Source organism: Globicephala melas, chromosome 19 (assembly GCF_963455315.2).
Source record: "Globicephala melas chromosome 19, mGloMel1.2, whole genome shotgun sequence".
NCBI lineage: Eukaryota > Metazoa > Chordata > Mammalia > Artiodactyla > Delphinidae > Globicephala > Globicephala melas.
The window spans coordinates 45,904,139-45,930,564 of record NC_083332.1 but is presented as its reverse complement, the minus strand read 5'-3'; the positions used below and the strand labels follow the sequence as shown (position 1 = coordinate 45,930,564).

The following is a 26,426-nucleotide window of genomic DNA, read 5'->3' as shown; positions in this document are numbered from 1 at the left end:
TAAGACCTCACTTATTTTACGGCACACAAAATAAGAATTTTGAATGCATTTTCCTCTGACAATATCTCCACAGCAAAGAAGGGTTAGTAATCCATTTAAATTGGCTGAATATCTATCTGAACCAGAAACTGGCCAGTTTACAACGTGGGGTTCAACTTCTCTTTGCCGCAAGCCACAAGGGCAAATAAAAATGTCTTTCAAATTATCTACTTGTGGCAGCTTGCAGTTTGGTGGGCATACAGTTAAAGCGGCTAAACAATAGCTAATGTCGATGTAGGTTTTTAGAACATGCTGATTAAGTATACATTTCACAGCAAGTGTATATCCGGGACCTGGCTTTACCATTAGGATTTCATTAAGTGACATTTTACTGAAACAAATTAGAACAAATGTTCCGGAAATTTTGTTTCTTTTCTATGGTTTGCTCTACCTAGTCTAACTCTGGCCAATTCTCTCCAAAGTAAATTTTCTTAATCCATTGTCCCAAGTGAATAAGAATGAAAAAGATTCCAAACTCTTCCAGGGCTCTCTGTTGAGATTTCCAAACTGCACATGTCACCCTGGGAGTCATCTGGGGCAGTCGGCACAGCAGAACTTACATAGCTCATACTTGATCATCAGAATACTGGAGGCAAAAGAAAGATGTGTGGTTACCTTAAAGAGATTACTCCATGAGACTCAGAACTCCATGTGTGCTATGAACTCCTGTGAACCACAGAAGCACTTCTCTGGAAGGAAAACCCAGGTTCCATCTGGATTATCAGGATAAATCTCCTTGAATCTCCAATTAAGTTGACCAGAAACCTGGCCCAGGTCTCTGGAGATAAAAGAGTCATGTCAAGGAACTCAGGCTGTCCAAATATCATATAGGTGTAGTCGAGTGAAAGTATCCAAGAGAGCATTCCTGTAGATTTATAGCACGCCTGACATTTAAGAAACTGATAAGATAGAACGGGTACTAAGATCCACGGGTATTAACCAGATTTCCCAGGGTTTAGACCAATAAGAGCCATGCCAGGCTGTTTCAGAAGGCAACAGACCATAGTCCAAAGGACCAGAGACTCCAGTATTAGACAGAACTGGCTACAAATTTAAGCTTATCCACTTTCTAGTTTTGTGCCTTTGCAAATAACCTAACGTGTCTGAGTCCATTTAAATCTATGTCATAGCTATGACTGGTGTATGGTTAGGTTTATAAAGCACTTGCAGAATGCCCCACAGAGAAAGTACCCAGTAAAACACTAATTAATTTATTCAACAAATATGTGCCAGGAAGAGCTCTTTACATATGTTATTTCACTTAATCCCCACAACAACTGTATTATTAGCCCTTAAGTAAAAGAGGTAGTCAGGGAGTCATTTAAAAAGAGACCCCAATCCAGAAGGGTCAACCTCAGTAGAAAGAGGCTGGAGATGGACACTTGAATGCAGACAAGAGGCATGTGAGCTGCCCTCTGCCGTTCCCATAGGGGGCACCCAGGAGAGTGTCTCCAGAGTCAGAGCATCTGCCAAGCCCAGAGAACACCACCAGCAGATGAGGACAGGATTGCCAAGGAAGCTTTCCTGTACTTACCCCACCTCTTCACCCTTATCAGCCCTTCCCTGGGGTTGGGATAGGTGGGGAGGAGAAGCTCCAAAAGAGAAACAGAGAAGTCAACCCATCCCCACCTCCTACTGTGGGCTTCTCAACCTAATCCATCACCAAGCTGGGCAAGAACAGTGGCTTGAACTGTAATAAAATTCAGAATGTTACACTGGACTGGTCATTTTTATTACTAAAAGTAGACTGTTATTATTACTAGAGACAATCAGAATATATTTTCTTAAATCTAAGAGTGGCTGGAAAAGCTAAGGGATGAGTCTGAGATTTCATCCAGGTGTAGGCGAAGAACTGGCCCACAGAGTGGGTCAGAGAGGGAGGGGAATAAGGCTGTTTGTATCCTAGAGTTCTACTTTCCAACATACCATTGCTTTAATATAAAATATATTCACCTAAAAGTCCTGTAAAACTAGAAAATGAAAACGGAGGAATGAGAGCATGGCCGTCAGCCAAATTAAAAACTTATTCTGAAAATACTTGATGCTAAATTTAAAGATGAGTATTCCATGCTGACATGGAAGTTTACATGCATGAAAATTCTGAGTGAGTCTCCATAGCCAAGTATGTGGCTCTACCATATTGCACTGAGATTAGTTTAGTCATTCAATCTGGATATACTGAGCAAGAAAAGAAAGGTTTATAAAGCTCAAACTGAAGCAGACACTATAATTTGAATAAATCAGACTATGCCCTCTTTCAAATTATACTGACAGTCATTTAGGTTATCCAGGACTCCCCCTTCCTTTCCACAAAGAAAAAAAAAATTGCTTTCCATAGAATCTGAATTCAGTAGACAAATATCAACACATTCCTTCATTTTATCTTTCATGGACCTAACCAAAGATAAAAATAAGGGGGTCGTGGGTCCTAAGGTTTTCGTTGTACTTTCTTGCTGAGGAAGCTGAGGCACAAAAAAACGAGAAATGCCTTTTCCTGATTATTGTTAAGTTCTCCATAGAGCCAAAACTAAGGACTTCAAAAATAATTTGAAGTATTGGTAGAGCAGAAGGGAGCAGTTGGGGAGGAATACACTGGGCCTTCAGAAATATTGGTAATATTCTAACACCTCAGTTGAAAAGTGAACATATTTTATTTATTTCATTGTTCTTCATACATCACACATATATAATGGTATATCAAGCATTTCAAATTTTTCAAAAGCTTTTGTATTATGGAAACAGTAAAATGATCAGTGGTTGCCAGGGGTTAGAAGGGAGAGAGGGATGATTAGGCGGAGCACAGAGGATTTTTAGGGCAGTGAAAGTATTCTGTATGATACTATAATGGTGGATACATGTAATTATACATTTGTCAAAACCCACAAAATGTACAACACCAAGAGTGAGCACTAACGTAAACTACAGACTCTGAGTGATAACGACACGTCAATGCAGGTTCTTCAACTGTAACAAATGTACCACTCTGACGCAGGACGTTGGCTGTTGCGGAGGCTGTGTACCTGTAGGGTCAGGGGGTATATGGGAACTCTCTATACTTCCTGCTTAATTTTGCTGTGAAACTAAAACTGATCTAAAAAATAAAACTTTTTTTAAAAAAAAAGTTTGTATTGCTAGTCCCTCTACTTCTGAATGCTCATCTCTAACTGTTCAAAATCTATTTTAAGTGACACTTCCATAATGCCCTCCCTGATACTTCTTCTTGCCACAGAGGAACCTACTACTCTTCTCTATGCTGCCACAGCTCCTGAACCTTTATTCCATCCCTTCCATGGGACATGCACTGCACGTGTTCATCTACCACCCTTCCTTCACTGAGGAAAAGGAAGGCAGCATCTTGGTGTTCTTTATATTTCAAACACCTACAAGAGTGTTTTGCATATAATACATACTCAATATACCTTAAATTATTTCATATTATAACATATTTATATGCTACATAAGTTAATATAGAATAATCAATAATGTTACAACTGAATCTGATTTTTAGCCTCAAAGAGATTAATTCTACAAAGATGCTCCCAACATCCCTGATATATTTGAAATGACACCTATCAGCATTTTCACTAGTTTTCTTTCCTTGCTGGTGAATAATTGCCACAACTATAGATACGAGCTCATTTGAAGGAATGCAAAGAGCTCTCCCTAAGATCATTTAATAGACCTATGCATAATTATCAATTTCCTCTTGAAGCTAATATTTGCTAAAAGAAAAGGAAAGATGCTATTAATGATCAGAACACTTGACTTTCTGGACCTATTCCACTTAATGGGGAAAACTCAGTTCTCTGTTCTTGGGTTACTGCCAGGTGGTCTTTTACAGGGAATCATTCTAAACTTCTAATCACAGTTCAACAACCATCTGCCAAATCATATACAGGTATTGATATTTGCCACTCTACAGTTAAACTACATCACATGTCAATGCAATCAACTCATTAGCAGACTTGTATCAAGCTTCAGTGCTCACTACCCACTTCTGCACCTCTTTGATTAAGCAGTGTATGGACCATAGTCCCTGCCTGTCTGCCAGCTGATCAGCTCAGTAATACTGCTAATATAAAATCAAATCAGCAGAAGAAGAAAGCGGTAAAAACCCCTGTGAGCACTCTGGTTCCCTCTTATGCAGAATGTCAATATACTATAATCTAGCAAGCAAAGCAAATGAAATTTTAAAATTGCTTAGAGAATCATTTTCACCCAAAGTCACAAAAGGTCATTAAAAAGCACTGTAATTGCCCCTGTATTATACTTTGCTATCATTCTTCCATCTTCCTTGTTACCTGAGATTTTAAATCTCTCTTGCTGACGTAAAAACCATAAGCAAACCTCAAGTGTGACTGTCACATGCAGAATCTGAGTGTTAGAGGTCAATGTGACTTACTGGTATGCTGGCCCACTGCTCCAAATTTTATACCTCTTCTGTTCCTCAGTTATTGCCTGACATGATTTAACAACTGTAATTCCTTATTTAACGATGTCAAAGGTTTTTAGGAAATTGACTGTATTTCACCAACGATATATTTCTTCTTGATTACAGAGTGGTTAAAATGATTTTAAACCAAGACAGCAAAATAAAGCAGTAATAAAATCAATAAAAGGTGCTTAAAACATTCCTTCTATTAGGTAATGGCATTTAAAATATCCGTAGCTTGTAATGGCACTTAGGATATGCCCAAAAATCAATGAGCTAAATTACTTATTGAACTAGTTAATTTGAACATTGAGTTTTTTATGTATATTGATAAAATGGGCTACAGAATACTCCTGGCAAGTAGCAGTACCACGTTCATGGTCAGGTGTCTCCCTCTGCTGGAAAAACAAATTAAGCAATTTCCTCCAGTTACAGAACAAAAAGATAAAAAATTAAAAGATGTAACCTCAAAAAGTCCACAACATACCTCTGAATCTTAAGACTCCAGAAACTCATGAGAATACAAAATCATTAAGGGTTAAAAAGCACATGCACCTTTTTAAAACTTTGTCATTAACCTGGAACATGGTACTTTATAGTCAATATCAAACAGCAGACGAGAACCAAAATTTAATTGTTTCAAAACTCCCTTCCTAATTTCCTAACCATTATCCTAGGGTTTTTGGTATCTTAGAATAAGATTCTAAAAGCCTTGAATCCTTTCTCTTTGATGTCAGAAGGAAAAGGGTTTGAATTTTAAAAGAGAAAGTATAAATCTGTGCTCAAGGAAAAGTCCACATTCTTTGCAGTTTAATTTGATCAAAATCAAGTTTGAACTATCTTTGCAAATGAAGGGTTTTGAGAACTCAAAGTATGAATCCACTAAACAGCTTCACATTCCTCTCGCTGTGTGGGGTGGTATGAGAGTTTCCAATACTATTATTACCATTATTTTTTTTTCAAAAATCTACTATTTAAAATGCTAAGTACTTTACTGAAAAGACTCTTCACTGCTTTTCAATTCCTCCCCCTGCCAGTTCAGCCCGAAGCAGGTGTTAGACTTCTGAAGAGCCTGCCTCAGGACTTTTAACTCGAACTACAAAGAGGAGCTTCAGAAATTACGATAAAAGGTGTTAAGAGAGAAATGAAGGTGAAGAGGTTATCTGACACTAACCTAAAATTGTACATAGTACCTTTTGAAAAATTATAGCTACCCAGAATATACCATTTGGTTTTGAATGGTTTTATCAATAACAGTCCATATATTTTTTTCACTCACATTTGAACACATTTCATTTATATTCGAAACAATGGGTATATTTAAAATTACATGCATTATCGGAAATTTTTAATCAGAGAGTTTTGCTCAGTCTGTATGAGTTTGGTTTGGTTTTGTGTTGTTTTGGTTTTGTATATAGGGAGACTAAAATAGAAAACTACAGAGAATACTGTGATTTTTTGCATGCTGAAAGATCACTAACTAAACAGGAAACTACAGAGAATATTGTTATTTTTTTGCATGCTGAAAGATCACTAACTAAACAGGAAACTACAGAGAATATTGTTATTTTTTTGCATGCTGAAAGATCACTGACCAACATATTATGGATATACTGTGTAACATATTACCCAAGTTACACAATACAGTTAACAAGTGTATGACTCTTGCTAGGTGCAGATGCTAATAAGATGACTAAGCTATGGTCCTGGCCTCCACATATACCCTAGTACTAAAGAGACACATGTCAAATGAATCATTACTATTCAGCACGATGAGCAGTACAATAGTAATAAGCGCTAGGTGCTGTGGGGACCCAGAGGTCAGAGGAACTAACACTGCCTGGGAAAGGTAAGGAAAACTCCAACAGAAGAGATGACCTACTGAGTGTGATCCTTGAGAAAGACCCAGCAATTCTGGTGTTTAAGCGGTCAAGGGCAATTCAGAAAGCAGAAACGGGATGGGCACAGAGAAAAGCAAATTCCTTTGGAAACAGATTAAATGGTTTCAGGCTGGTCTAACAGAGGATGAGAGCAATAGGGGATGAGGCTCTGAGTGGTTGGCTGAGGCCATGCTACGAAGAGTCTTGGATACCTTCCTAAAGTTCAGATTTTATCTTGTAGGCACTGGAAAGGTTCTGAAGGATTTTAAGGAAATTACATCAGCACTTCGCATCGGGGGGAAAAAAAAACGCCAGCATTTTGAAAGATGGCTTGAAGGTTCTGGCTGGAGGAGGGAAGAGGCACCTGCAGCAACAAACTGCAGAAATTTGGAAAACTTGAGAGAATGTCAGTGATAATGAAGCATTACCACAAACCCAGGTTAACGCCTACTTCTTTTCTGACTTCCAGGTCTAAAAAAAGAAACTTCCATGTTATATGAACAACGTACTGATTTTTTTTAAAGACTTTTGCCCTTTCCTGTTCTTGCAGAAAGCAAAAAATTGACAAACATTGCTCTATTCTTAAAACACAAAGTATAGCAACTTCAAATTGATTCAACTTGCCTTAAATTTCTCAATAGTTTTTCTAGTTGCATTAAAACTTCAACTGAAGTATGTGTGCGGGTGCCCAAAACTGAAAGGTAAATACAAAACTAAAACTAGTTGCTCCATTTGAGATTAGGATAATGGTTGATTTTTTTTTCTTCAACAGTAGATATTTAACAATAACGTATTGCCCCGGCTTTTCAAATTTTAAAAAAGCCTTCTTTGATTTACCATCTTGAAGAAAATAAGGAAAGGAAAAATATCTCTGTCCTTAAAAAGATGAAAAGCTTCATCTGTCTTCAAACCTTATACTTGTTTTGATACATTCATAAATCTGCATCTAAAAGTCCAGTTTAAAAAAATGTTTAATTTTACACCATCATCAGGAATGGCTCTGTATAGCACAGGGAACACTGCTCAATATTCTGTTATAACCTAAATGGGTAAAGAATTTGAAAAAGAATAGATACATGTATATGTATAACTGAATCACTTTGTTGTACACCTGAAACTAATACAACATTGTTAATCAACTGTGCTCCAAGATAAAAATGTTTAAAAAGAGCCTAAGAAAAGAATCAGAATAGAAACAAAAGACAAAAATGGCCTTCAAGCGCTTCCCTGGTGGTGCAGTGCTTAAGAACCCACCTACCAATGCAGAAGCCACGGGTTCGAGCCCTGGTCCGGGAAGATCCCACATGCCACAGAGCAACTAAGTCCGTGCGCCACAACTACTAAGCCTGCGCTCTAGAGCCCGCAAGCCGCAACTACTGAGCCCGTATGCCACAACTACTGAAGCCCATGCATCTAGAGCTGATGCTCCGCAACAAGAGAAGCCACTGCAATGAGAAGCCCGTGCACCACAACGAAGAGTAGCCCCCGCTCGCCACAACTAGAGAAAAGCCCGCACGCAGCAACAAAGACCCAATGCAGCCAAAAATAAATAGATAAATTTTTTTAAATGGCCTTCAAGACATTTAAAAATGTTAAATAGATGACACTAGTTGTTTGCTTCTTTATATTTAATGAGTTCTTTTTAATAAAGCTGAAAGTGTGTGTAATTGAAAGAAGAGATAAATTCAAAATAAAGGTCTTTAAATAAATAAATAAAGGTCTTTGAGGCTCAAACCAAAGTAGCTCCCAAGGCTGAATCTGGCCTCCTGGGTTTTCTTTTATAGTCAACTGTTACAAGTGTTCCTATACCAACCTTAAAGTGTCCTGTTTTAATCGCAGCAGCCGCTAACACTGTTCCTGAAAGAAAATTAACTCTTCAGATGGGAGATTTCCTACGGTCTGCACACCGCAGTCTCTCTGGGCTTCATCCAAGACAGGTGAACTGTGCTCCATTGTGGCCTCCTTACAGGCTTTCAAAGCACAATGGAGAATGGTTTTCTAACATATTTGTACCGCATAAGGGTTCCTGTGGAGAGTTCTATTTCCTGGATATAAACTAGAAATTGCTGTAATTTTTTTAGTTCTTTTTAATTTGCAGTTAAATGAAATATGACAACAACAAGAGGAATAGCAATCATGCAGGTATCCAGGGCCAACACATAAGGCTCATCACTTGTGTAAAGCATAAAACAAGGAAAATCTCTTTAAACGAATCCAATCTTTCTGCAACAACTAGCCTTTTGAAAAATCAAACTGATCACCAATACATTTTAAAAGAGGAATTTTAAAAAACGTATTTCCATAAACTAAATATACCTGAGGCAAAAGAAGGATAAAGAAACACTCGGCAAATGCAAAAGATGAATTTCAACTCTTGTTCTGCTGGATTACTTAAAATATAAACACCAGTTAAGAAAAAAAAATTTTTTTTTTTTTTTTTGGCCACGCCATGCAGCTTATGATATCCTAGTTCCCCGACCAGGGATTGAACCCAGGCCCTTGGCAGTGAAAGCGCAGAGTCCTAACCACTGGACCACCAGGGAATTCTCAAGAAAAAATTCTTATAGTCTTTTATAATATATAATAATGATAATGACCCTACACTCTAATGATAACCATGTCTAACATATGCTGAGTTCTTACTATGTTCCAAGAACTATGCTAAGCTCTCTATATCACAAGATAGACTTATTTTTGCCTGCTAAGCATTCATTCCTCCCTTCCAATTACATCCCCGTTTTCCTTCCCCACTCATGTGGTCATGGTGAGCTGATCCATCACAGTTGCACCATCTCCAAACTGATCCTAAACTGGACATTTAGAAAACTCTATTCCCTTGGGCACAGCAGTCAGTTCAGAGTGCCTCCCAGTCCCAGCAAGGCCAATCAAATTTCGTAAATAAAGGTTTGGAGTTCAAAACCTCCCTTCCTGGGCTTCCCTGGTGGCGCAGTTGTTGAGAGTTCGCCTGCCGATGCAGGGGACACGGGTTCGTGCCCCGGTCCGGGAAGATCCCACGTGCCGCGGAGCGGCTGGGCCCGTGAGCCATGGCCTGAGCCTGCGCGTCCGGAGCCTGTGCTCCGCAATGGGAAAGACCACAGCAGTGAGAGGCCCGTGTACCGCAAAAAAAAAAAAAAAAAAAACCTCCCTTCCTTTAAATATTTAAAACTGTGACTATCTGTAGCCATCAAAATATTTCCCCGCCACTAGTAGGAAATCTGTCTGGAAATGGAACCAAAACACTGAAGGATGCTGAAAGGTGGAGAGAGAAACATCAGTAAGCCCCCTGGAACTCGCAGGGCCCTTGAACTTGCTGTTACATGAGATAATGAATTTCCCTTCACTTCAGCTGGTTAGAGTAGGGTTCCACTACCAGCAATTAAGAATCGTCTGGGGCTTCCCTGGTGGCGCAGTGGTTGAGAGTCCGCCTGCCGATGCAGGGGACATGGGTTCGTGCCCCAGTCTGGGAGGATCCCACATGCCATGCAGCGGCTGGGCCCGTGAGCCATGGCCGCTGAGCCTGCGCGTCCGGAGCCTGTGCTCCGCAACGGGAGAGGCCACAGCAGTGAGAGGACCGCGTACAGGAAAAATAAAAAAATAAGAATCGTCTGGCTAGTGCACACACCTACAGCTAGCCCATGCAGTCACATGGGTCTACACCAACAGCCAGGGTCCCCTCAGCTGCTCACATGTCGGCAGTTAGCCCCAGCCCCTGCTGCTGGCCCTGTCCCTCACCACTGCATGGGTGTCTGCGGCAGGCCCCGCCCCCACACAGGCACCTGCAGCAGGTCCCTACAGCCAAGCATGAATACACTGCCAGATCTGGTCACAACTGCTAACCTCCACTTGTAGCAGCTGGACCTGGAGGCTCCACTGAAGACCTCAACAGCCCTTGCAGCTACTGCAGACCCTGCACAGCTCTCACCAAGGATCATGCAATTGTTGGTGTGGTGGACCCCAGCCGCCTGAACCAACAAGACACACACCCTTGGACCCAGAGGCTCTACTCACCCTCATACTTAGCACCCCACACCACTAGACCCAGGACCATAGCACACTCCAGACTGCCTTCACTCACAGGTGAAGGTTTTTCCTTTCTGAAGTCAGTCCAGAAAGTCTGGAAGCGGTGACTGCTTCTTCAAAGGTAGAGACATCTATACAAGGCTATAGGGAACACGAGGAATCAGGGCAACAAGACATCACCAAAGAAAATGGTAAACTTCCAGCACCCACAAGGATGCCTGAACCCCAGCAATGAATACAGCTTAGACTAAAGGTGGTATATCTTCCCTTTTTTTTTTTTTCCAAATCTAGTAAGATGATCAACAGAGGCTGCAGAGTTCAAAGTATTGCTGCCATGCACGCAGGACCATGATTCCATGTTCTGGACCTAAGAAAAATAAGAACTCTTTCAAGGTACTAGGGTCTGTGGGGGGCTATCTCCCTAAATTGAAAGACAAAGGTGGATTAGAGAGATATGAACAAGATGGTGGCATAGGAATTTCTAGCACACATCCTCTCCCAAAACATCAGTTGGAACAACTATCCACATGCAAAAATACCTTCACTAGAGGTAAGAATTTCAGGTAAGGGATTACAGTACCTAATCCAATTTTAAAATGAGCAGAGGACCTGAATAGAGATTTTTTTTAAGACATACAAATGACTAACAGGTACATGAAAAGATGCTCAACACCACTAATCATCAGGGAAATGCAAATCAAAACCATAATGAAATATCACCTTATACCTGTTAGAATGGCTATTATCAAAAAGACAGGAGATAAGAAGTGTTGGTGAGAATGTGGAGAAAAGGGAACACTTGTGCACTCTTGGTGGGAATGTAAATTGATATAGCCACTATGGAAAAGAGTACGAAAGTTCCTAAAAGAACTAAAAATAGAACTACCATATGATCCAGCAACCCCACTTCTGGGTATGTATCCAAAGGAAATGAAATCACTATCTCAAAGAGATGTCTGAATTCCTGTGTTCACTGTAGCATTATTCACAATGGCCAAGACACGGACACAACCTATGTGTCTGTTGATGCATGAATCAATAAAGAAAATGTGGCATATATATATATTACTCAGCCATAAAAAGGAAGGAAATCCTTCCATTTTGTGACAAAATTGATGGATCTTGAGGGTATTATGGTAAGTGAAATGACAGATAGAAAGACAAATACTATATGATCTCACTTACATGTGGAAATGAAAAATGCAGAATCCACAGAAATAGAGAGTAGAATAGTTGTTGCCAGAGGCTGGGAGTCAGGGAAATGTGAGTTGTTGGTCAAAGAGTACAAACTTCCAATAATAAGATGGAAAGCTAAGGTACAGTATGGTGACTATAGTTAACAATACTGTATTATATATTTGAAAGTTGCTCTTAAATGTTCTCACCACAAAAAGAAAAAGGTAATTACGTGAGGTGACAGAAGCGTTAACTAACCTTATTGTGGTAATCATTTTGCAATACATACATGTATCAAATCATCACATTGTACACCTTAAACTTACACGTTATATGTCAATTACATCTCAATAAATTTGGGAAAAGGAGAATTTAACATTAAAAAAGAAAGACAGGGGCTTCCCTGGTGGTGCAGTGGTTAAGAATCCACCTGCCAATGCAGGGAACACGGGTTCAAGCCCTGGTCCGGGACGATCCCACATGCCGCGGAGCAACTAAGCCTGTGCACCACAACTACTGAGCCTGCGCTCTAGAGCCTGCAAGCCACTACTACTGAGCCCACGTGCCACAACTACTGAAGCCCGTGCGCCTAGAGCCCCTGCTCCGCCACAAGAGAAACCAAAGCAATGAGAAGCCCGAACACTGCAACAAAGAGTAGCCCCCGCTTGCCACAACTAAAGAAAGCCCACACGCAGCAACAAAGACCCAACACGCCAAAATTAAATAAATTAATTTTTTTAAAAAAAGACATGGGGTAAGGGATTAAGAGGCACAAACTATTATGATAAAATAAGCTACAAGGATATATTGTAAAACACGGGGAATATAGCCAATATTTTATATTAACTATAAATGGAGTATAACCTTTAAAAATTGTGAATCACTATATTGTACACCTGTAACTTATATAATATTGTACATCAACTATACCTCAACTATACCTCAATAAAAAATAAATAAAAATTTTAAAATTACATTTTTCTTTAAAAAAAAACAAAGGAAAATAAAATGTATTATCCTTATGCTCTCATCAGATCCTCTTAAAGTCCAGAATTAAATGAACAAAAGAAAGATTTCTTATATCTCCTTCTGCATTCCTCTGAATGAATTTAGCCCCTAATAGTGGCTATGAAATTAGTTATGATTTCAAGTCAGTTCCATTAATAAAGAAAAAGAAAAAATAGGACAACATGAAAAATACCTTATGATTTCAAGTTGTCTTCTTTATCCTCTAAATATTTTAGTCCAAAAACATGCTTCCGTTAGACTCCAATTATTATGCCTTACCTGACACATAAGAAAAATCAAAATCAATCTTTGATCTTAAAAATTAGGGGGGAAACCCTTCCAAGGTCTTTTCATAACAGTTACATGTCTACACTGTGTTGAATAGCATCACTTAAGAAATGAAACAAGAACATCTACTTTGAACCAGGCACTAAACACCAGCAAGCACGCTTTAACACATCACACAATGGGGCTGACTTACATTTCCTTAATTTAAAAGTTCTATCGTCGTAAGTAGCAGCAATCATCTCATAGTCAAATCAAAAATATTAAAAGAAATGAGGAAGATGCAAAACAGTGTTCCCCAAAGTAGGAAGAGTTTATGAAATGAAAGTGAGGGGTAGCGCCCAGAAAGGGTATCAAAAGCTCCCTAATTATACTGGAAGGAGGCTAAGGTTCAGAGCAAAAGTCTCCTTGTCATTCTTCAGAGTTCAGATCCTCTGTTGATAAAGGGAAGGTAGAAGGTGTTTAAAAACAGGATAAACAATAAATAATTCACGCTGCTGAAGTATTGTTTTTGTTTACAGAAATGGCAACTTAAAGTCAGATAGAAAACTAAACTTGCATGGATTTTAAGTCATTTGCCTTCTTCCACAAATAAGCTCAAGTCCTCTTTTCCTACATTTCCCCTTTTAGTCTTCTTTTTTCTCTTTCCCAGCTAACTATGAAAACATATTTCCTTATTGCTTTCCATCTTTTCGCCAAACTTTTTGTGAGTTTTTATTTTAAAATCAATCTGAATGATCTAACTCTAGGCACAAACTGCATTCTTCTAACCCTGGTTAAATGGTAAGTAATATAAAGACAGGTGGGAAAATATAGACAGGTTGATTATTTGCTAAGTGTCCATGGTAAGGATTAAGGGGAAATTCCCAGACAATAAAATGATGAGACAAATTACCAAACCTACTTTAAGGGAATGCCCTAATGCTAGAGATTTAAAGTTAGTTCCTCTAAGAAATTCTGGAAGATTCTGACTAGAAGCGAAAGTGAACATTTTCTGAATGGTGGAAATATTACTTATTACTATTTACATTTTTCTTAGCATCTTCTCCAGTCTTCAGACGGGAGGGAGGGGGAGGTGAGCTAGTAAGGCACTGAGGCGAAAAGCCGCAGCGGGTGACAGTACAGGCCAAACACCAGGAGGTCAACCTTTATCAGTCTCCAGTGTCCTGTTAGCTTTCATGACCTGGGAAACTCGAAGCCAGTCACCCGAGGCCTGTCCCGCCTTCCCCGGCACTTCGCCTCCTCAAGGTGGCGGCGGGAGCGACAATCCGAGCGCGACGCGCGCGGCACTCTGGGAGCGGAAGAAGGAGCCGCGCGGCGGCGGCCCAACCGGAAGAGGAGGGGCCGGGCCTGGAGGATCCCCGAGAATCGTTGTTGCCCTGGCCGTCGGTGTTTGCCGGTCGCGGGGAGCAGGGCCTGGCGGGCGGGGTGTGTCGCGATGCCGGAGCTGGCGGTGCAGAAGGTGGTGGTCCACCCCCTGGTGCTGCTCAGTGTGGTGGATCATTTCAATCGGTGAGCGGGCGGCACGGGGCGTCCTACCGGGGCCGGTGGCGCCGCCGCTGCTGAGTCACGGCGCGCTGGGGATGGCGCGGCGGCCGCGGGGGCGCAGATGCACCGGGGTTGGCCCTGGGTCACCGAGGGGCCCAGAGCAGCTCCGTTCACGAAGCCCCAAGTCACCTGGCATCGTCTCCCCCGCCGTCCAGCCGGCACTCCATGAACTGGGCTTCTCGTTCCTTTTACCCAGTCCGTACGATGCCAGAGTATGGGGGGGCAGGCTTCACTTGGCCCTGATCCCCAGGCCTCGTGCCCATCTGTCACCTCGTCCGCCCCTTTTCGCCTGAAAGACTCGGTGTCTGGTAGGAAAGCCCTTCAGACTTGCACTTTTTGCCTCTGAAGGCCGTCACCGAAATTCTGTACTCAGCGCTCCGAAGGACTCCCTGGAAGAACTGTGGTTTTAATATAACTTGCGAAAGTTTCCAAGTGGGACTGTGGTTTGACGATAGCTTAAAACGTAGATGTTTTAAGTTTTGATAAGTTTTTCTTTTGAAAATGAGACCGGTTGGAGATGTTGGCATTAATGAATAAGAAAACATCCCACAGATGTTTCTTCCGCCTTCGCTTGCTTGTTTTTGAGCTGTTCGTCCAGCTGGACCTGTTACACGTGTTCATAAATTTTACAAGATAATTAATTGACTTGGAAAGTTGTAAGACCCAGTTGGGAGCATCTGCTGTAAAGTCATAGTTGCTAAGTGCCCAACATCTTGTAAATTGCTTTGTACAACTCCCAGTTCAACCAGAGCCAAAACCAAACTCAAGACTCCTGTGAGGTTTAGGGTCCCCAGTTCAGTTCCATTGCTTTGTAGCACCCTTAGCCTAACAGGATATGCGAGCTTTCCCACTGTACAATGATTAGTATTTTTCTCCCGTAGGATACTATAGGTACTAAGAGGGCAAGCATCTTTTCAGTTCTGTTCAGTAAATTCAGCGAACACTTGTTAAGGGCATAGTGAAGGCAGACACTGCAAGCTGCTGTGTCAGACAATTGCAGGGTTTTTTAAAACGCAAATGGATTTTTATAGATCAAAAGAAAAGCCCATGAGTGTGGAAGTTTCATTTGAACTTAGATTTCCCAAAAAATTAGAACCACCAGAATACAGAATCCTTAACTTTGTTTGGTCCAAACCCTAAATATAGTAAGCATTTATAAATTTGCCAAACCATATGTTTAGATAAATACAGTTAAATCAGTATGAAACCAGCAACTGTTAAGGAATTGTAGTTCATTTCACAGTGACTTTTGTCTTTGCTTTGAACATAGAATTGTATTGTTTCTGTATGTTATAATTGTTAGTGGTTAAAGGAGAATTCTCTACATGATGACCAATGAAATGAGATATAAGTGAAACACTTGCAGTTCCTTAGGACAAAAATCATTGAGGAGGTTTGATATGGAAATAAATATTCTGAAGTAGTCTTTCTGGTTCATTGAGCCCTCCTCCCAGTATGATTAGTCACTGGCTCACTTCCAGCTTCTGCATAATTAAGCCATTCAGAGACCACAAATGGCACACACACGCTTCTGGGTCAGAATCATTTTCTGAGCCCCTAAATGGTACAAAGAATTATAACATCTATTGGGGCTTGTTGACATAGATGCTCCAGAGAAGAGTTGGCAAGCTGGACCATAAAACTGGTTCAACTTTAGCATCTTTATCCCTGAAAAGATTTGAGGACAGAGAAGATGGGGAAAATTTAAAAGAGAAAGGTAAGCTGCAGAGGAAAAAATAAAATTAAATGTGATTTCAAACACCAGTCAAATAACATTTAAAACCTTAAGATCTGGGGAGTTTTCATTTTCTCCGTTTTAAATTTCTATAAAGTTTGAGATTTTTTTCCAAGCATGTCTTTCTTTGCAGTCAGCAGTGAAATTGCCAGTGTCCATAGTTCACGAATTACCCATTTATTAGAATTATTAAGGACTAACCCATTATATTTGTTTAGTGGGATTAGTTCCCAGATAAGCTAAATTGTATCTGTACCATTGATATTTCCTGTTGGATATCTTATTGTTGGTCCACTTCTGTCTGTGCCCATCCAGACTGATCTTCTGTTTTCTCATTCAGAATAGGCAAGGTTGGAAACCAGAAGCGTGTTGTTGGTGTGCTTTTGGGGTCGTGGCAAAAGAAAGTTCTCGATGTATCCAACAGTTTTGCAGGTAAAAGAAAAATTTGTCAAATATACCTCAGTTTTAAAAAAAATAAATAGGCAAATTTTACATTTTCTGAGTATGGTTAAAATGTCAGTTAACTTTTAAAAAGAAAGAAACTCTCGTGGTCTCCATTTTTTATTATAACCAAGCAGTTCTATTTCAGAATCGTTTAAGTATAGAAAAGGGAGGCTAAAGGATACACACTGAGCTGGATAGTAAATATTTAAAACTTGCAGGCCATACAGTCTCCATTGCAACTGCTCAGCTCTGCTAATGTAGCAGGAAAGCAACTATAGACAGTATGTAGACAAACTAATAGCTATATTGCAGTAAAACTATTAAAATAGGCAGCGGGTGTAGTTTGTCAACCCGTTGTACTAAACTATTAACCATGGTTATGGGTAGGCAAGGGGGAGATAAAGACCTTATGTTTTACACTGTTTAATAAATCTTTATAAGACTGTATCCATATATTTTATGATTGAAGCAACAATAATAAAGAACAACAAAATAATTCCTGGCATGGCTGCTAGACTAGCAGTCACTAACTCCAGTGTCTAAAAGGATCAGGCAGTAATGTAATTTGCCAGACGGGAATATTAGGAAGTGATGGAGCTTTTAGCAAACTGAAGAATGTGTCCTTTTCAAAGGGGGTTGCTTCTGTCTGGCTCTAGCCAGTTGTTGCTGGTCTTCCAGTTTTTCCAGAGAACCTGGAGGTCTGGATTTGTATGTGAAATCTTCCAGTTTTTACTAAAAGCAACTCAAAAATAATTTTAGTACTGTGTTGGACAAACCAAAGACATGGATCAGATCTGGCGTAGGGGTCTACAGTTGTGATATGTGCCCTTAGAGTTCTGTGTAGCACCCTAAACTGTTTTTTGGTTTTTTTCTCTCTAGTCCCTTTTGATGAAGACGACAAAGATGATTCTGTCTGGTTTTTAGACCACGATTATTTGGAAAACATGTATGGAATGTTTAAGAAGGTCAATGGTAGGTGGCATTGTGGCGCGCGCGCGCGCGTGTGTGTGTGTGTGTGTGTGTGTGTGTAGGTATATGTGTGCCCATAATGTCTTTTCTAAATATTCACTTTTCTTTGTTTAATGTCAAAGGCCCTTTCACTTAGCTAGACTGAAGTAAGACTAGTGGTAGTAGAGGAATGAGGTAGAATAAATGAGAAACTAGAGTAGCAATTTAAGGCCAGCTAGACCACCTAGGCTTCAGGGGAGAGAGCTAGCCCTCTACAGCAGAAAAGCAAAGAATGGTCAAATAAAATCCACCTGCCCCTAGAGCTTTAGTACCACCAGGGTAAATATCTCTGTTACATGTGTCACTTTCATTTTATTTCATTTCAGCAACCACATTGCTTTGGAAATGTTTATTCCCACAACACTCAGAGTTGTAATCTATGTGACATGAACTTGAATTTGTTTATATATTGCCTTGGAATTGTTTTCTAGTTGTTTCATGTATGACTGGTCTAAACTAGTCTGAGATATGTATATCTCTAGATTTCCCCTGCTGTTTATTTTCTGAGAATCCTGTTTTTGAGTTTTAGATTTCATAGGTATGTCAAGGTTTAGATGTCTGGAATTTCTGTAAAAGCTAGAGAACATAACTACTGGAGTTCTTACCCTTTTTGAGGGAAATATATAGATCTTTATGTAACAATTCAAAGCCACTAATTTTTCCTTCCCAGCCAGAGAAAGAATAGTTGGGTGGTACCACACAGGCCCTAAACTACACAAGAATGACATCGCCATCAATGAACTCATGAAAAGATACTGCCCTAACTCAGTAAGTGTACTCCATCTTTAAAACTCTTGACTCATATTCGTTGCCAGCTAACTCAAGAAAAAGAAAGCATCCTAGGAAGGATTTGGATAATGAATCATTTCACCACTTTTTTCTATAAGCTTGTGTTAATTTGCAGTGTTTTGTGTAGTATACGGTAACCCAGTGTATTTAGTAAATTAAACATCTGTTCAGTGCTAGGTATGTAAGTTATCTTCCTTAATCCTCTCAGTAACTGTATGAGATTGTTATCCTCTTTACAGTGAGAAAACTGAGGTTCAGAATGGTTAGTAAGGTCTTCTAAGTGTGGAGCTGGGATTAAAATGCCAGCTGTCTTGACTCTAATCTTCTTCTGCTTGATAACTTCACTATACTACCTCTCAGCTTGTTAATGGATGGGGTTGAAGAGCAGGGCAAATAAGATAATTTGAAATGTAAAGTTATTTTTTTTTCTGAAAATTCTGGCTTATATCTGGTTGAATGAATGAAAAAGCTTCGGTAATCATCAGAATGGCCGCAGTTATTCCTTACGTGCTCAGTATGAGGTGATTTGCTATGATTTGTTTTTCTGCCAGGTATTGGTCATCATTGATGTAAAACCAAAGGACTTGGGACTGCCCACAGAAGCATATATTTCGGTGGAAGAAGTTCATGATGTAAGTCATCTTGCTGTGAGCCTAGGAGATTAGATTTGCTACTTTCAGGGCCATTGGGTTTTGGGGTTTTTTTTCCATTTTCAAGTCAACAAATACTTTATAACAAAGAAAAGGTTATTGGTTTCTGTCAGTAGTTTGATATTATGTTTTTCTCCCCCAAATTTGAATCACCAAATTTCAGAAATAGAGAGGACCATAGAAATCTAAAGTCCCCTTTTACAAATGAAATTGAGACCAAAGTAGTCAAATGATTGCCCAGAGATGTTCTCAGCAAAGTAAATGCGGAGCCTGGTGAGCTTGGTCTTAATCTAATGCAGTTTCCACTGTTGGCCCACCTATGTAGTGACTATATTATCTAGTCTATAGCCAATCCCTATAGACTAGATCCTAGGTTTTCAAATAGAGTAAGTCAGAGCTGCCAGGAGCTAGATGGCAAAACCCATCTGTATGATTTGACACCTGTATAGTCAGCTCCATGGCATTCAGTACCAGCTATGTTGTCTGTTAGCTTGTTTCTTGGGTATGGACGTGAAGAGCTGCCAGAATAGCTGTTCTCTATTTCCAAGAAAATTGAACTCAAATTCTAGGGTAGGATTTGATGTGAAATTGTATATGAGTTTTGTTTTGAGCGTAAAATATTTGCACTTAGGGTGTGCAAAGAGCTCACTCTTGAATTTCCAAAGTTGAACGGACAGACTAAAGGCTGTCTTTCTTCCTTATGGTTATCCATATATTCAGTTTTAAAATCTGGAAAAGGCTTTGTTAAGTTAGTTCCCTGCAGATGTTCCTTGCACTGAGCTCTATGCTCCTGTTTCTCTTTGCCTTGCTACCAGAGAGCTTATTTATTGCCTAGTTGCAGTAAGACTTTCATCCCTGGTCTTGATACAGTTGTTATAAGTTAAATTTTACCCTGCCTCTTTCAAAAAGGAATTAGAGGTGCTTATACATACGCATGCACATGCACGCACGCACTCGCACACACACACACCAATGAAACAAGATCTTTTAAAAGAGGATGGAGGGGATGTAAGGGTCCTGTAATAAGATGAAGCCAGGGAAAATCAGTACATGAAAAGACATGCCACGAAGTCCTGCACAAGTGTTGAAGGCTCTGACCATCCTAGCATACAAAGCCAAGAGGAAGATGCCGTTTGTAGGATTCACACTGTCCTGGGTAAAATAACAACAGCTAATGTTTATACCACTTAGTGTAAGTGAAGTGACTTTCCCAAGATCTCACTGCTCCCTTATCACACATGGCAGAGCCAGGCTTTGAATCTAAGCAGCCTGGCTAGAGTCTGCACTCACTGCTGTGCTGTCATGACTTGCACACATTTTACAGCCTTTACAGGAGATGTACAGCCTCTTCTGGCACTAGATCTGATAAAAGTTTCTCCTGAGTCCCATCAGGAAATCACTAAGTGATACAGCAAACCACATCCACTAATGGGTTCCTTGACTAATTCAGGTCACCAGAAAATCAGTTATTCTAACCACGTTGCTTTGGTGCTCTGACTATTTGACCCAAGGGACAACAGATGGTTAAAAACTGTATCTTCTGACATGAGCTTGCCTCAAGTACAGGTGTTCTGAATATTGCCTATTTTAGAATGAATGCTTATAAGTCCTTAAAATTTAGCCGAATCAAGACTTCCCTGATGTTCATCTCTACTGCAGGCTTGAGAGAATATCAAGATTCTCCTTAGAAATAAACTAATGATGATTCCCCACCACATCTCGTCCCTGAGCAGGACCACTGTGACTTCAGCTTAGAAGTCACAGTGCTTTGAAAGCTTTCAAAGCAAACTTTACCCACCCTTGCCATGAAAGAGCCAGTAATGACACCCATGAAAGTGATTTGGCTTAAAGCAGAAGAATCAAGGCATGAAAAGGAACATGCGCCAGTTTGTTCATTTGTTTGTAAGTAAATAACTAGTTAATTCTCCTCTCCCAGGATGGAACTCCAACCTCAAAAACATTTGAGCACGTGACCAGTGAAATTGGAGCAGAGGAAGCTGAGGAAGTCGGAGTTGAACACTTGTTACGGTGAGACTTTAGGACAGCATCAGAATCAGCAGCAGCCCAAGAAGCTGCTCAGTGTAAAGAAGAGATCTGTATCAGGAATAGGGAGCCCTGGGTTCTAGTCCTGGGTCATCTCTAAAGTGTCCCGAGTTATGATTTATGAGTTTGTGGACAGCACACCTTGTCTGGAAGCGGTAATGCTGGCTGTGACGGGAACAGATGTGTGAATTATTCAAAAGCAAACGTGTGCTCTTTCAGTGTACCTCCTTCTCAATGACTGTAGCTAGCCAGTTTTCTGCAGAGAATCTGCATCTTGGACTGGGATGGATGGATAGATGGATGGATGGATGGATTTAAATTTATATTTTATTTATTTATTTTTGGCTGAATTGGGTCTTCATTGCTGCATGTGGGCTTTCTCTCATTGCGGTGAGCAGGGACTACTCTTTGTTGCCGTGCGTGGTCTTCTCACTGCCGTGGCTTCTCTTGTTGCGAAGCACAGGCTCTAGGCACGTGGGCTTCAGTAGTTGTGGCACACAGACTCGGTAGTTGTGGCTCGCGGGCTCTAGAATGCAGGCTCAGTAGTGGCACATGGGCTTAGTTGCTCTGCGGCATGTGGGATCTTCCTGGGCCAGGGCTCGAACCCACATCCCCTGCATTGGCAGGCGGATTCTTAACCACTCTGCCACCAGGGAAGCCCTGGGGTTTTATTTTTAAATCCTCTGCTTACATAACCCTGACTTACTTGAAATGGTCATAGATTTTTTCAAACAATAAGATTCCTTCCAGTTCAAAAAGTTACTGCTGACTGATTTAAAAGCTTCTCCCAACATCATATAGATGCAGGTGGAGAAAATGCCACCCTTTTTAGGAACAGGGAACTTGAAGTAGAGAGGTGTTTTTTTTTTGTTTTTTTAGTGAATATGATTTCATTTTATCTCTCTCTTTTCTTTTGAAAAATGCCCTGTGATGAGAAAGATAAAACATATTCCTCCAAATGAAAACAAGATTAAGGCAGTTTTACTCAAATCTTTATAAAATGGGGAAGTAACATTTTTCCTTTGGAAAACTTGCCCCTCCTCACAAACTTAGTATTTCCTTAGAATGTGAAAATCTGCGTGATAGTACAGGACACTGATGTATTTTCCTGCCCTTTCTTGTGGGTTCCTACAGAGACATCAAAGACACTACAGTGGGCACCCTTTCCCAGCGGATCACAAACCAGGTTCATGGTTTGAAGGGACTCAATTCCAAGCTTCTGGATATCAGGAGCTACCTGGAGAAAGTGGCCACAGGCAAGCTGCCCATCAACCATCAGATCATCTACCAGCTGCAGGACGTCTTCAACCTGCTGCCAGATGTCAGCCTGCAGGAGTTTGTCAAGGCCTTTTACCTGAAGACCAATGACCAGATGGTGGTAGTGTATTTGGCCTCGCTGATCCGTTCCGTGGTCGCCTTGCACAACCTCATCAACAACAAGATCGCCAACCGGGACGCAGAGAAGAAAGAAGGGCAGGAAAAAGAAGACAGCAAAAAGGATAGAAAAGATGACAAAGAGAAAGATAAGGAAAAGAGTGATGTAAAGAAAGAAGAGAAAAAGGAGAAAAAATAAAACATGTAGCTTTTTAATTTGTAAATTAAAGTCTTACAAACTAACTCATTGTGCCGCCAGAGGGTTCTTTTCACTTTAAGTGCAAAAGCTGTATTGATGAGAGCTCTCTGGATAGAGGGACTAATCTTGTACCTGAACTGCAGCTTAGGCTGCTCTGAGTTGGGAATGTGATAGCTCAGGCTTCAGACTGTGTGAGAAAAGTGAAGAGACATAAACGTAACATTTTTGGTACTCTTCCTGCTTTTATCTATAAGACCAGGAGTTGAATTTTCCCCATCTCAAGAGACTCTTGGGGTCTGTTTCTGGCAGTCTGCAAAATTGCAGAATGGAATGCACGAATTCCATAAGTATTCTGCCTCAGAACACCTTGAGGTCTGCCCCTCTGGACTCTGTTGAGAATACCACCCCACGGGACTTCTTGGACCCGTAGCTCTGGCATTCTCGGGGCTTGGGATCCATCTCAAGATATTGTTTACCTTCGAAGACACAATTAAATGGCTTGGTTTTTAAGTCTGTGTTCTGGTCGTTTTTGACTCTGGATGTGGTGATCCGTTGTTTTCAGAAGCAACCAAGACAGTCTTTAATTGAAGCTGCCTTAAAGAATTATTTTAGACTGAATCTTTTATGAAAGCACCTCATTCCTTTAAAGACATACAGCTGTAGGGAGGAGAGCTCTCAACTGAGCCCAGAAGACCTGTGTCCTAGTTAATGCCTCAGATTCCTCATCTGTGAAGTCCCTAGAACAGTTTTTTATAAGAGACACATTCACTTACTATTGCAGTAGGTCTAAGTACATCAGGCCACAAGGTTAGTGGGGATGGAACAAAGTCTCCCCAAAGTAAGTGTTCAAGATACTTAATCATTTGACTTACAGCTGTCACTTGGATATTAATTTCCTTTCTTGAGCAATTAGAACCTCCCTAAGAGTTCTCTAATGCACCATATGGACTGTCAATGTTCAGATATTTAAGAATATAATAGCACTAGAACTAAGTCAGTGGAATCTCATAAACCACTTCATAATGTTATAATGCCTCAAAGTTACTGGAAGCATCCATTTTTAATCCACAGACCTGCCTGCCAAAGAACTAGTTGAAATTTGGGGGCTCATGTAGAGCTAGCTTTTATCCTACATAAATAGGAGCACCCCCATCAGTGGTCTCTTCAAGGTTCATTAAGATTCTGAGAAAAAAAGAAATAGTAAAGGGAAAAAAACTAGAGAACCAAGTTTTGTCTACTGCAGCAATCAAAAGTCAGATGGTTGTTACATCTAACCGAATAAAAAATACGAAATACATAGTTCAAAGCTTGAGATGCATTTAAAACGATAGGAGTGTGTTGAAGTTTTTCAGATTTGGTTGCCATGTTTAGAACAAACAAAGGGAAACTTTCTCCACGGTGGCCAGGAAAGAGCTGGGATGCAATGATTCTGAGGCTAGGCAGGGGGAAGGAGGAGAATGTCATCCCGAAGAGTGGGTCCTTTATGTAGGATTGGGGGCAACTTGAAACCACACAGGATCATATCCACCTTTAAGTAGTATGATCTTCACTTAAAAAGCTTTCCCAGGGTCTAACAGGACAATGCCACAGGCTTTTAAGTTTGTCACCGTTTGATAAATGTAATGTTTATTGAGCATATGAGAACATGGGAATACCCAGGCCTTGTTATATTTAATAGTTTGAGCCACATGTGGCAAAATTGACTTCTACCTTCCTAACAGGCTCTTCAGTTCCTACTTCTAACAAAATTCACTTGTAGCCTTTAGAGTCACGTAGGCTCATTTTCTAAGGCAAAATTGCTGCCATCCTATATAAGGGGGGCGAGCTTTGTAAGAATATTGATGAAGTCTTGCTTATACAAATAGCAGCTGACTTGACTGCAAAACCCATGGCCCTCACCTAAAATAAAGCCATGTGTTTGGATAGCTCAGCAGTCTCAAGATGAGATTTCTAAACTACTTCTGTTGTTTTTGAACACACTGAAAAAGTATCCTAGAAAAAGTCTGATCCCAATTCTGGACCTCATATCCAGAGTTATGACATTCCCTTCCTTCCATTTTCAAAACATCCCACGATGGCTTAGGGAGTTCAGGCTGCTCCTGCTACACACGTTCCAGAGAGGAGGGCATTTATTCCTTACTAGTTTTCTGTCTGATAACTAACATCTGAAATATCCCTAAACTTAGAGGTCAGTTATCCTTAGTGAAAAGATGGATACTATCAGGTGGAACAACAGCTTTGGGCCCGCTAATTAGTTAAATGTTCTTTCATTTTACTCAGATCATCAATCACTAAAGGGACAAACGGAAGAAATCATCATTGAAGGACGACCATATTACTTCTCCAATGTGCCAGATGCAAAGTAAACCTTTCCAGCAGGAATTAGCAACCCCAGAATCTCACTCCCATTTCTGGAGGACCCTCCAGCTGTGAGAACTTAGCCGTGCACAATCACCTTCACTTCAAATAAAAGAACTTATTAACACAGGTCCTCATAAAAGAATGAAAGATCCTATTCACTTGGAAGTTATGAACAGGCCTTTTCTTCTACCATTTTCCCACGAAAAGATCTATGAAGCAGAAATAAGACCTGAGAATGAATTTGCGGTTGCTAACCAAACTACTCCATCTGCCCCTGACACAGGAAATAGGAAGGATATGGGACGTGTTGGGAAAGTAGAGAAGCATCTGATTTATGTGACCCACAAGGGAATATCTCTACAGCTTCCCTAAACAAATTCATTCCAAATTATTATACATAATATAGGCAAGTGCTGATTTCCGTATCTGTGCCTTTCAACTCTCTGCATTCATCTATTTTGCCTGGAAGCAGCACTGAGTTCATATCCTTTAAAAAACAAAAAACAAAAAAAAGCCAAAACTAATGGCTATTCCCATTGGGGGAGTAGGTATAAAAATGACTCTGGAAGTAGGGAAAGAAAATAGAGGAAAAGAAAGGAAGAGGAAACTGCGTTAGTTAGTGTTTCCAAGTCCTAAGTCAAGAGAAATCTTTCTCTGAGCGTTCCTCTTTGGAGCCAATCTGTTCTTCAACACTAGATGGCACCATTGACTAATCTCATCTTGGCAAGAGAATCATTTGATTGCCAGTTCAACATGGAATTGGGAACCATCCCCAGAGTTGCTTCCCACCACTTCTGCTTTTGGCTGCAACCATCCCGGCTAGACTTTGAGGGAATCTGGAGAGCATATGGGTGCAAAAAAATTGGGTCAAGTTGCCACACCTTCACCCCTACTGTACTCTACTATACACTACTGCCTGGGCAATAAATATACAAGGTTTTTCTCTGCCCTTCTGATAGTTCATGCTTTGATTTTCCTCACTCCTGATTTCTTTAAGGGCCATATCCAGTGGAGTGCTGGTAAATGTGTAACAACCAGGTCTCTAAAAAAGAGGAGAAAGGATGTTGATTTGTGGCCTTTGCCAATTTCCCTGGTGTAAATACTCCCACCGTGGCTGATTTCAAAACCAACATGAATTGGGAAAAGATGCATATTAGCACACCATTACATACTATTACCTAAATATGGATACAAGAGCTAAAAATAACCTCAAGAACACAGATGATAGTAAACCATAGTAAAATGATTAAGCTATGATGCATAGTGAGTATTTATTACCCTTTTCAGATATCATTTATTTCATTGTAAATTTATACAATTTGCCTACTGCATGAGAATCTCTGGTAATCTGTGTTTTTAAGAAATAGGTGGTCTCTGCACATATGGAAGTTAGAGAACCTTTATTTTGATGTAGATAAACCTACCAACTTTTTGC

General features: G+C 40.4%; 1 protein-coding gene across 1 annotated transcript; it reads left to right on the top strand.

Moving 5' to 3' along the window:
• The first annotated feature begins 14,171 nt into the window (after window positions 1-14,171).
• PSMD7 (proteasome 26S subunit, non-ATPase 7) lies at window positions 14,172-23,140 on the top strand. The gene is made up of 7 exons (XM_030863493.2): window positions 14,172-14,352; window positions 16,464-16,555; window positions 17,447-17,539; window positions 18,246-18,343; window positions 18,916-18,996; window positions 20,951-21,042; window positions 22,192-23,140. The coding sequence occupies exons 1-7, from the start codon at window positions 14,279-14,281 to the stop codon at window positions 22,628-22,630; spliced, it is 969 nt and encodes a 322-aa protein (XP_030719353.1). The 5' UTR covers window positions 14,172-14,278; the 3' UTR covers window positions 22,631-23,140.
• The last annotated feature ends 3,286 nt before the right edge of the window (window positions 23,141-26,426 follow it).